Below are 12,624 nucleotides of genomic sequence, written 5' to 3' on the forward strand. Positions count from 1 at the left end.
AGGAGTCAAGGCTGTAACATGGAACCTAGAACAGTACAGCACAGGTACAGGCCCTGTCACCCACAATGTCTGTGCCAAACATGATGCCAGACCAACTCTCCTCTGCCGGAATGTGATCCGTATCCCTCCATTCCCTCCATATCCATGTGCCTCTCCAATGACTCCGAAACGCCACTATCGTATCTGCCTCCACCACCACCCCCAGCAGCTGGTACTCCACCAGCAGCACGTTCCAGGCATCAACCACCCTCTGGGGAAAAACATTGACCCGCACATCTCATTTAAACCTCGCTCCGAGGGGGGAAAGATTTAAAAGAACCTGAGTGGCAACGTTTTGACACAGGGAGGGTGTGTGGAACCAACTGCCAGAGGAGGTAGCTGAGGCAGGTATTATAACAACATCGAACAGATACTTGGACAGGGGCCTGGACAGGACGGGTTTAGAGGGATACGTGCCAAATACAGACAGGTGGGACTAGTGTAGATGGGGCATGTTGGTCGGCATGGATGAAGGGTATTTATGTAAGTATGTATTAGGATGAAGGGCCTGTTTCCACACTGTACGACTGTGACTGTGATTCTAACAATCCTACCTTGACAACAGAACACAATGCTCACTTCTTGTTCCATCATGGATTTATTTTACATTTCTAGTTATGTTTTTGCACTAATGTGTTTTGTTTTTTGCACATCCTTCTTTCTTTCAGATATGTGACGTATGATAGTAAGATTAAATGAGAACTTACCAGTTTGAAGTTTGATCGTTATTTTATGAGGAGTAACGTTGAGGGAATACGTGAAGAACCCCGCCAGGACGCATGCGTGTCATTCTTCAAAGCAGCGGTGTGAAATCACAGATAACTGTAATGACTAAACATAGTAAGATTAGAGAAGAGATACCAGTTGAGTATATGATCAAGGGTGGGAGCGAAGGGCACGTATTCCCTCAACGTTACTCCTCATAAAATAACGATCAAACTTCAAACTGGTAAATTCTCGTTTAATCTTACTATTTTACTTCGGAGTCACGTGAGTGACTACGTGAAGATTTTAAAGCTCTGTGATTTCATGCCGTGGAAACGAGTCCATGCATCACATCTGCCTTGATTATGGGGAGAATAGTGTTAACATCATTAGACATCAATACGATATTGAAAAAACAACGATAAATTTATTAACACCAAATTATAGCCCCTATTTATGGGGTAAAATTATATTACAGAACTTAAAATTGTTTCTGCAAATGTTCCAGGTTCAATTACTGGTTTGTTATAAAATCGTTGGAAAGTTTTCTCCATTGACCATCCTGCTGTCTTGAGGATTTGGTCCATAGGAACATCCAACTTCATAGCTGCCGATGTAGCTGCAGCCCTGGTGGAGTGAGATTTAAAAATGTTAGTGTCTACTCCAGCCTTTATTAGGACCTGTTTTAGCCATCTCGAGATGGTCTGGACTGTCACTTTTTTGTGTGGCTGTTTGTAGCTGATTAAAAGTGCCATTTCTTTGCCTCTGATGATCTTAGTATACTCCATATATAATAGTAAGTGTGTTACAATACAGAGACGATCATCTGTCGGGTAGGCCCTGAATTCTATTTTTAGGCCTGCTGACCCCTGTTTGTTCTGTTTGACTAATTCATTGATGTGAAAAGTTAAATTTCCAGATGAAATAGTCATGTTGTCCAGCCTTAGTTTCTGTAGCGACTGGACCCTTTGTGCCGTGACCAAGGCCATCAACATGACTGTTTTCATAGTCAGTTTCTGTAGGGACAGAGCTGTAGCTGGAGACCAGTTTCTTAACATGGTCAGTACAATGCTCACATCCCATATTTGGAAGTACCTGGTTCTTGGGGGATTAACATAAAAAATGCCCCTCATGAGTTTGGTTACCAGGGGGTGTGTCCCAACAGAATGCCGCTCTGTTCCTTGCCACAGGTATGTTGACAGAGCACTTCTGGCGCAGTTGATGGCACTATAACAGAGCCCCTCATCGTAATGGAGGCTTGCCAGGAATTCCAGAACAGACGGGATGTTCATAGATCTGTGGGTGATGTTATTGTTGTGACAGTACATTTCCCATTTCTTGATGTACACCAAGTACTGTTTTTTGGTGGACTGTCTGTGGGCCGCTGAAATAATATCCACTGTTCGGTCCGTCAGTCCCAGGTGTAGTAGAGGTGCTTTCAAACTCTACAAATTAATAGGTTTGTATAATTATGACATGGGTGACTTTCCCTTGTTACGGGATGAACCAGTAAATTAGGTCTATGATGGATGGTGATGCATGGTTCTAATACCATGTCGAGTATCACCGGGAACCATGGTTGAGTAGGCCAATCGGGTACTATCAAAATACCAGACGCAGAGTCTTGCGGTATTTTCCTTAATACCTGACTGATGAGGCAGAAAGGAGGGAATGCATAAATAAACAATTTCCCCCAATGCAGCGAAAATGCATCTGTTGCCGCTGCCCCAGGGTCTGGTTCCCATGAAACATAATTTGATAACTGGTGATTGAGCCTGGATGCGAATAGATCGATATCTGGTGTTCCATACCGTGCTGTAATTTCAGCAAATACATTTTTATCCAACATCCATTCAGTGTTTTCATTGAATTTGCGTGACCTGGTGTCTGCCACTAAATTTAGTTTACCTGGTAAGTAGGTAGCTGATATCCAAATATCTCTCTGGATACACCATTGCCAAATTGTGTTGGCCAGATTGTCACATGATGTCGATTTGTTTCCACCCATATGGTTGATATATGCTACCACGGTGGTGTTGTCAATTTATAGTCTAACATGCTGGTGATATAACCCAGAACAATATGACTTAAGGCCATGGAATGCACTTAACATTTCCAGGTAGTTTATGCCCAGTGTTTGTAATAATGATGCCTCCTGTGCATTCCATCTCCCTCCACAGCTGAAGATGGAATTGGTAGCACCCCAACCAAGTGCACTGGCATCAGTTTGTAGTACCATAGACGGGTTGCTGATAATGATTGGATTGGAACAATGCCTAATGTTATCTTTCCACCATTTTAGTTCCATTATGGCCTCTGTTGGTAGCTTCATTGGTCTGTCAAAATGACCACCATTAATTTTGAGTGCTCGTATTTTAGCCCTCTGTAAATTTCGATAATGTAAAGGTCCAAATTGTGTGGCTGGAAACGCAGCCACTATTTTGCCAATTATTCTTGCTACCAGTCTGATGGATGGTTTAGTGATGTCAATGATATTGCTGCAAGCCTCTATTAAGGCTGTAACCTTTTCTTTCGGCAAAGTCACTGACATGTGAACTGAGTTAATGGTGAACCCCAGATAATCCATTGTGGTTGAAGGCGTTAATTTAGATTTAACTGGATGAATGATAAACCCCAGTTTTTCAAATAATTGTTTTGTGGCTGTTACCATTTGTTTAGCCAATTCCAAAGTTTTGCCCACAATAAGTATGTCATCTAGATATGCCATTACCATGTGTTTCTGTTTCCGCAGAAACGCTAGGGCTGGTTTCAAAATTTTAGTGAACAGTCCGGGGGCTAATGTTAGGCCATTAGGTAGTGCCCTGTACTGCCAGAGCTGACCCATCCAGTTGAATTTTAAATGATATCTGTGGTCACCTCTTATGGGTACTGTATAGTAAGCATCTTTTAAATCGATGCTTGACATGTAGTAACCTTTGGAAATCAATTGCTTAGCAGTAACAAAGGTTTCCATCTTGAAATGAATATATTGTACGAAAGTATTCAAATTAGTCAAATCTATGATGATGCGGCAACCACCATCTTTCTTGTTTTTGATAAAGATATTGGACACGAATTCCTGTGATTCGTGTTGGGTTTTCTCAATTACTCCTTTTTTATAAAGCCGCTGTAGTTCAGCATGTGCTTTTGATTTTTCTTTGCCTGTAAGCACGAACATTCGGTTCGGTACATGCTGAACTGGAGGGTTATGTTTTTGTATAAATTCTATGGTATAACCCTGGATACTGCTTAAAATATAAGTTTCGGTAGTTAACTTATTCCATGCATCCAGATAGAAGTGTAATCTCCCACCAACCTCCATGCTCCCTTAAATTCGTAAAGAACCAGACCCACCTACCTCCATGGTTACCAGTGGTAGGTTTGTTACTTTTTCGGCATCCTCCGTGGACGTTGAGGCGCCGGTGTCTGGGTCTGTAGTTGGGTCGGTGTTGAGGGTTTGCGCATTTTCCAGGAAGGCCGGTCTGGGCCATGGCCTAAAAAAGACCGATGTTGAGTGTTCCTGGCCTTCGAGCTTTCACCAGTTTGTCTTGGCCGACTGTAGGGGTGCTGTTTCTGGCCAAAGTAGTTTTTGGACGTTGCTTTAAAGAGCCCCAGGGTTTTAGCCTCTTCGTCAAGTTCTTTTACCTGTTTGGATAAGTCACCTCCAAATAGTAATATTGGTGGTTTGGAGGTTCCAGGTTTGCACAGGCCTGCAAATTTGGGGTCTAAAGCCGGTTGGATGGCACTCTTCCTAATACTATTTAACACGTATTGGGAGTTGCAAAATAAAGCCAGTGCATCATGGTGATCTTGTGTCATGTCTTGTTCGTTTAATGTGCATGCGAAAGCCGTAATTCCCGCTGTTAGGACTTTCAGAACTTTTTGTAGTTTCAAGTCCCTGGCTCTGATTGATGCTCCGACATGTTTCCAAATACACTGGTTGACACTGGGAATATTTAGTGATTTGCAGTTCCCTGGTGGTAAGTGTCTTGCTGTGGTGTCCAATAATGCCTGTCCTTGTAGCTGGTTGAATGACATGTAGTCGATACTTGCAGCTATTTTAGGCTCCAGGTTTTGGCCAGTTTGGTCGGGTTGAATGAACTGGGACACCATATCCAATAGGTTTTCTTGCACCCCATGTGCACAAGGGGTATGTTCTGCACCCCTCTTCAGGGTCAGCCCAGAATTGACCCCCCGTACTCCCCTCTGATGAGGGAGAAACACTGTGCAGCCCTACAAGAGGTACTGCTGTAGGACTTACTAGCTGCCCACTGTGACTAGGCTCCCTCTCCCGGAGCCTGCCACTTTGGAGTATTTGCTCCAACAGCCGCTCCAACTGGCTCCTATGCTCTCGGGCACTGGCCACTCGCGGCTGCTCCTGTTCCTCAAGCCGCTCCAACCGGCTCCAATGCTCTCGGGCACTGGCCGCTTGCGGCTGCTCCTGTCCCTCAAGCCGCTCCAACCGGCTCCAATGCTCACGGGCACTGGCCGCTCGCGGCTGCTCCTGTTCCTCAAGCCGCTCCAACCGGCTCCAATGCTCACGGGCACTGGCCGCTCGCGGCTGCTCCTGAAGCCGCTCCAACCGGCCCCAATGCTCACGGGCACTGGCCGCTCGTGGCTGTTCAAAGTCGGTCTCATCGGAGTCAACGACTCTGTCTGTTTTTTGCTTCGCTTTACCGCCCGGCCGTGGTGTTGATTTGGCCAGTGCGGGAGCGAAGTCGGGCACAGCTGTTCCCATTACGGGAGATTGGTGTGCCGTTGGCTGCTGCTGGCTGCCCGCAACTCCGCGGTTCTCCCCCGCCAGCTTTTTCGCAGCCTTCTTGTTTCTCGTGGATCTGTCCATGCCTCCACATGTGAAGTAAGTGGAAAGAACGCAGAGTCTCCTTACCTGCTGTTCCTGGCTTTTAAATTCTGCCGCTAAGGGGAACGTCGTTCCCTCTGCTGTGACTTGTTGCAATGCGTGTAGCGATATGACACGCATGCGTCCTGGCGGGGTTCTTCACGTAGTCACTCACGTGACTCCGAAGTAAAATTTGTATATAATCAAGTCAAGTCCATTTTATTTCTATAGCACATTTAAAAACAACTCTTGTTGACCAAAGTGCTTTACATTGGTGCGGGTACTAACGTGCTGCGAACAGTGGTACATCGATCAACAATACATACATAGATACAATCGATGTTTTGTGTGTAGGCTGAGCCTATGTCATGTTGTCGATCGCATTCAGGTTAGTCATAGAGTCATGGAGTCTATGTACCTGGGAAGCTGCTTTTACTTGTCGATATGGCAATAAACTTGAATTTGAACAAATATGTCCAGAAATTGTATATTTAAGATAAATGGTGAATTTAGCAGATAGTAAGAACGTTGATTTGGTCGGACGTTGAACAAAGGGCCCGATGAGGGTCTCACCCTCCGTCCCCTCAAGGTGGGCTGTGGGAGACCCCTCCCCCGGTGAACTAGGGGTGAAGGGGGCCGTGGGAGGAGAGAGACGACGGTTCGCGGGACGACCGGAATGGAGGCAACGGCTGCAATGGGACTGTACAGTGGCCGCAAAATGATGCATCTTGCATCTAGACTCAGTGGGCTGTTGTGTACATTCTGCGCTAACCGGGGGATTGTGATTATGTATGGTGATAGTCTTGCTGAGTAACCCTCCATTCATTTGTGGTTCACCACCAGCTAACTGGGGCACGCAAGTCTGTTTTAACAACATTGTACACAGCAACAGTGTTTACTGACTCCACGTTAACCAACAGGGTCGGGTACTTTTCGGCACAGCTGTTTCGGCGCCTCCGTTTATAATATCTGTACTCATCAGAACCCTAACCATAACCCTAACACCCCGAAACCCTAACCCTAACACCTCGAAACCCTAACCCTAACCCTAACGCCCCGAAACCCTAACCCTAACACCCCGAAACCCTAACCCTAACACCCCGAAACCCTAACCCTAACACCCCGAAACGGCGGCGCCGAAAAGTACCCGACCCAACACAGGACAAGCCACAAGACCAAGGCAAATGCTCAGCCTAAACATTGAATTCTACAGAGTGCTGGAGTAACTCAGCGGGTCAGGCAGCATCTCTGGAGAACATGGACACAGAGTGCTGGAGTAACTCAGCGGGTCAGGCAGCATCTCTGGAGAACATGGACACAGAGTGCTGGAGTAACTCAGCGGGTCGGCAACATCTTTAGTTTAGTTTAGTTCAGCGATACAGCACAGAAACAGGCCCTTGGCTCACCAAGTTCGCGCTGACCAGCGATCCCCGCACACTAACACTCTCGTACACACACCAGGGTCAATACACATTTATGGAAGCCAATCAACCTACCATCCTGCACATCTTTGTAGCGTGGGAGGGAACTGATCCTGGAGAAAACCCACGCCGTCTACAATTTTAGACAACTAACGTACAAACACCCCCTCACCCAACTAGCCCCCTTCCCCCCTCTCTTCCTTGTGTCCCTCCTGAATGCGCACCCATTTCTCCCTTCAATCCCACCCCCCTCCCTGTCCCCTCCCACTTACATTCCTTCCTCGGGTTACACATTTTGCGGATCCTCGAACTTGCACTGAACATTTATCCCCTATCTGTGCACTGTGGACAGCATAGACAATAGGTGCAGGAGTAGGCCATTCAGCCCTTTGAGCCAGCGCCATCATTCAATGTGATCATGGCTGATCATCCACAATCCTGTTCCTGCCTTCTCCCCATATCCCCTGACTCCGCTATCTTTAAGAGCCCTATCTACCTCTCTCTTGAAAGTTTCCAGAGAACCGACCTCCACCGCCCTCTGAGGCAGAGAATTCCACAGACTCACAACTCTCTGTGAGAAAAAGTGTTTCCTCGTCTCCGTTCTGAATGGCTGACCCAAACACTCAAACGCAGTGCCAGCCTAACCAACCTGCAAGCTTGCAGCACAGGCAACGTGCCTGAGACTCTTGTGTAAAGAGTTAATGAAAGGAAGAGATTAGATCGGACGTGGCGGAGATATGATGGGAGCAGCCTGTCAGGGCTTGCGTGGACTTACCTGCGGCCACAATGACGATATCTGCCAACAGTGTGTGAGCCATCAGCTGCTCCTTGGGGGTGAACCTGTGGGTGATGGTCACGGTGGCATCACCTGCAAGCAACAAACAACAGCCAGACCAAACACTCCACTCCATACTCCACACACTCGCTTAGTACCTCCCCCCACCCCACCCTCGGGCAGCACGGTTAACCCCCCTCCCCCCCCCCCCCCCGCAAAAGACCAACAGCACCCAAAATAAACTATGTATGTAGCAGAAGTGTAAGAAGCAACTGCAGATGCTGGTTTACACTGACAATAGACATAAAGTGCTGGAGTAACTCAGCGACAGGCAGCATCTCTGGAGAGAAGGAATGGGCGACATTTTGGGTTGAGACCCTTCTTCAGACTGAGAGTGTGAAGAAGAGTCTCGACCCGAAACGTCACCTATTTCTTTTCCCCAGAGATGCTGCCTGACCCGCTGAGTTACTCCCCAAACAAACTACTTTAGTTTAGTTTAGAGATGGAAAATTGGCTCCATGGAAGGAAGCAGAGGGTGATGGTGGAAGGTTGCTTCTCAGACTAGATGCCTGTGACTAGTGGTGTACCTCAGGGTTCAGTGCTGGGCCCGTTACTGTTTGTCATCTACATCAATGATTTGGATGAGAACATACAGGGCAAGATTAGCAAGTTTGCTGATGATACAAAAGTGAGTGGTTTTGCAGATAGTGAAGATGGTTGTGAACGATTGTAGCAGGATCTGGATCGATTGGCCAGCTGTGCGGAGGAATGGCTGATGGAATCTAATACAGAGAAGTGTGAGGTGTTGCATTTTGGGATGTTGAACAAGGGCAGGACCTACACAGTAAATGGTAGGCCTCTGGGTAGTGTTGTAGAGCAGAGGGATCTAGGAGTACAGGTGCATGGTTCCTTGAAGGCCGAGTCGCAGGTAGATAAGGTGGCCAAAAAGGCATTTGGCACTTTGGCCTTCATCAGTCAGAGTATTGAGTATAGAAGTTGGGAGGTCATGTTGCAGTTGTATAAGACGTTGGTGAGACCGCATTTAGAATATTGTGTTCAATTCTGGGCACTGTGTTATAGGAAAGATGTTGTCAAGCTGGAAAGGGTACAGTGAGCTATGTATGGGGAGAGGTTGTGTAGGCTGGGACTCTATTCCTTGGAGCGCAGGAGGATGAGGGGTGATCATATAGAGGTGTACAAAATCATGAGAGGAATAGATTGGATAGATGCACAGTCTAGAGTTGGGGAATCGAGGACCAGAGGACATAGGTTTAAGGTGAAAAGGAAAAGATTTAATAGGAATCTGAGGGGTAACTTTTTCACATAAGTGGGTGAATGGAACAAGCTGCCAGAGGAGGCAGTTGAGGCTGGGACTATCCCAATGTGTAAGAAACAGTTAGACAGGTACATGGGTAGGACAGGTTTGGAGGGATATGGACCAAACGCAGGCAGGTGGAACTAGTGTAGCTGGGACATGTTGGCCGGTGTGGGCAAGCTGGGCTGAAGGGCCTGTTTTCACACTGTATCACTCTATGACTCTATACAGCACAGAAATAGGCCTTCAGCCAACTGAGTCCAGTGTGGGAGGAAACCGGAGCACTCACGGAAAACCAACGCAGTCACAGGGAGGTCGTACAAACTCCATACAGACAGCACCCGTAGTCAGGATGGAACCCAGGTCTCTGGCGCTGTGAGGCAGCAACTCTACCGCTGCACCATACAGATGCTGACTGACCCACTGACTTCCTCCAGTATTTGAGTTTTGACCAAAATTTCATAATTGATAGGAGCAGAATTAGGCCATTCGACCATCGTCTATTCCACCATTCAATCATGGCTGATCTATCTCTCCCTCCTAACACAATTCTCCTGCCTTCTCCCCATAACCCCTGACACACTTACAAATCTATCAATCTCTGCCTTACAAATATCCATTGGCCTCCACAGCCGTCTGTGGCAAAGAACTCCACAGATTCACCACTCTAAAGAAATTCCTCATCTCCTTTCTAAAGGTATATTCTTTTATTCTGAGGCTATGCCTTCTGATCCTAGATTCTCCCACTAGTGGAAACATCCTCTCCACATCCACTCTATCCAGGCCTTTCACTATTCGCTAAGTTTCAATGCGGTTCACCCTCATCCTTCTAAGTTCCAGTGAGTACAGGCCCAGTGCCGCCAAACGCTCATCATACATTCAAAGAAGGTTTCTTGGAATGCATGACATTCTTTGGACTGGTGCTGATGAAAGAGCGGTGATACAGGACAGGACCTGTGCTGCAGTGGGTGTTTGCTGGCTGCGGCTCAGGAGGGAGGAACCACACACGGCAGCATCAGTGCCAAAATACTTCCTTCCTTCCCCTTGTCCGCACACGAATCCAACTTCCCATCGCATTCCTGAATTCCAGGCTGTGCATTCTCCCTACGACCTGCTGTACTGTCTGCCCACCCCATCATTCCTGAGAGCTTGTGGAGCAGTTAGTCACAGTTCCGGACAGGCTCTAGTTAAGAGTCAAGAGTGTTTTATTGTCAAGTGTCCCAGATAGAACAAAGACATTCTTACTTGCAGCAGAATAGACCCACAGTTAGGGACCCGGGTTCCATCCCGACTACGGGTGCTGTCTGTATGGAGTTTGTACATTCTCCCCGTGACCTGCGTGGGTTTTCTCCGAGATATTCGGTTTCCTCCCACATTCGGAGGTACTGGATTTGATAAGGGAACTCAAGTTAAATGAACCACTAGGAGGTAGGGGGCACAACATGATGAGTTTTAATCTGCAATTTGAGAGGAAGAAGGTGAAATCGGACGTGTCGGTATTGCAGTTGGGCAAAGGGGACTACAGAGGCATGAGGGAGGATCTGGCCAAAGTCCTCGTTATAGAGTGATACAGTGTGAAACAGGCCCTTCTGCCCAACGTCCACACTGGCCAACAATGTCCCAGCTGCACTAGTCCCACTTGCCTGCGCTTGGTCCATATCCCTCCAAACCTGTCCTATCCATATACCTGTCTGTCTAACTGTTTATTAAAAGATGGGATAGTCCCAGCCCCAACTACCTCCTCTGGCAGCTTGTTCCATACACCCACTACCCTTTGTGTGAAAATGTTGCCTCTCAGATTCCTATCCAATCTTTTCCCCTTCACCTTAAACCTATGTCCTCTGGTCCTCAATTCACCTACTCTGGGCAAAAGACTCTGTGCATCTACCCAATCTATTCCTCTCATGATCTTATACATCTCTATAAGATTACCCCTTATCCTCCTGCACTCCATGGAGTAGAGACCCAGCCAACTCAACCTCTAAATATTCTAAATGCGGTCTCACCAATGTCTTATACAACTGCAACATGACCTCCCAACTTCTATACTCAATACTGACTGATGAAGGCCAAAGTGCCAAAAGCCTGTTTAACCACCCTATCTACCTGCGACTCGACCTTCAAGGGACCATGCACCTGTACTCCTAGATCCCTCTGCTCTACAACACTACCCAGAGGCCTACCATTTACTGTGTAGGTCCTGCCCTTGTACGACGTCCCAAAATGCAACACCTCACACTTCTCTGTATTAAATTCCATCAACCATTCCTCCGCCCACCTGGCCAATCGATCCAGATCCTACTGCAATCGTTCACAACCATCTTCACTATCTGGAAAATCACTAACTTTAAAATCATCAGCAAACTTGCTAATCTTGCCCTGTATGTTCTCATCCAAATCATTGATGTAGATGACAAACAGTAATGGGCCCAGCACAGAACCCTGAGGCACACCACTAGTCACAGGCCTCCATTCTGAGAAACAACCTTCCACCATCACCCTCTGCTTCCTTCCATGGAGCCAATTTGTTATCCATTCAGCTATCTCTCCTTGGATCCCATGTGATCTAACCTTCCAGAGCAGCCTACCATGCGGCACCTTTTCAAACGCCTTACAAATGTCCATGTACACAACATCTACAGCTCTGCCCTCATCGACCATTTTGGTCACATCTTCAAAACGTTGACTGGAAAGGGACCCTAGCAGGGATGACGGTGGAAAAGCAATGGCAGGAATTTCTGGGAATAATCTGGAAGATGCAGGATCTTTTCATTCCAAAGAAGAAGAAAGATTCTAGGGGGAGAAAGAGTCGACCGTGGCTGACAAGGGAAGTCAAGTACGGTATAAAACGAAAAGAAAAGGCGTATAACATTGCAAAGATGAGTGGGAGGCCAGAGGATTGGGAAGCTTTTAAAGAACAACAGAAAGTAACTAAAATAACCCTGCAATACGGGGAGAATAGATGAAATATGAAGGTAAGCTAGCCAATAATATAAAAGAGGATGGCAAGAGTTTCTTCAGTTATATAAAGAGCAAGTAAGAGGCAAGAGTGGACGTTGGACCGCTGGAGATTGATGTAGGAGAAGTGATAATGGGGAATAAAGAAATGGCAGAAGAGTTGAATAACTTTTTTGCATCAGTCTTCACAGTGGAAGACACCAGCAACGTGTCTGAAATTCAAGAGTCAGGGGTGGAAGTTAGTGGAGTGGCGATTACCAGGGAAGCTGAAAGGGCTGAAGGTGGATAAGTCACCTGGACCGGATGGACTGCACCCTAGGGTTCTGAAAGAGGTGGCTTTAGAGATTGTGGAGGCACTGACTGTGATATTTCAAGAATCACTAGAGTCAGGAGTAGTCCCAGATGATTGTAAAATTGCCAATATTACCCCGCTGCACAAAAAGGGAGCAAAGCAGAATAGCGGGAACTATAGGCCAGTTAGTCGGACTTCAGTGGTTGGTAAGATTTTAGAGCCCATTATAAAGGATGAGATTACGGAGTACTTAGAAGTTCATGATAAAATAAGCCAAAG

General features: G+C 46.8%; 1 protein-coding gene across 1 annotated transcript in view; it reads right to left on the minus strand.

Moving 5' to 3' along the window:
* LOC116977701 (bifunctional methylenetetrahydrofolate dehydrogenase/cyclohydrolase, mitochondrial-like) overlaps window positions 1-12,624 on the minus strand; it is a 54,821-nt gene that overhangs the window by 14,626 nt on the left and 27,571 nt on the right. The window contains exon 9 of the mRNA XM_033028425.1: window positions 7,781-7,873. Coding sequence (XP_032884316.1) covers window positions 7,781-7,873 — 93 coding nt within the window. The remainder of the gene's footprint in view (window positions 1-7,780; window positions 7,874-12,624) is intronic.

Source organism: Amblyraja radiata, chromosome 1 (assembly GCF_010909765.2).
Source record: "Amblyraja radiata isolate CabotCenter1 chromosome 1, sAmbRad1.1.pri, whole genome shotgun sequence".
In the NCBI taxonomy this organism is placed as follows: Eukaryota; Metazoa; Chordata; class Chondrichthyes; order Rajiformes; family Rajidae; genus Amblyraja; species Amblyraja radiata.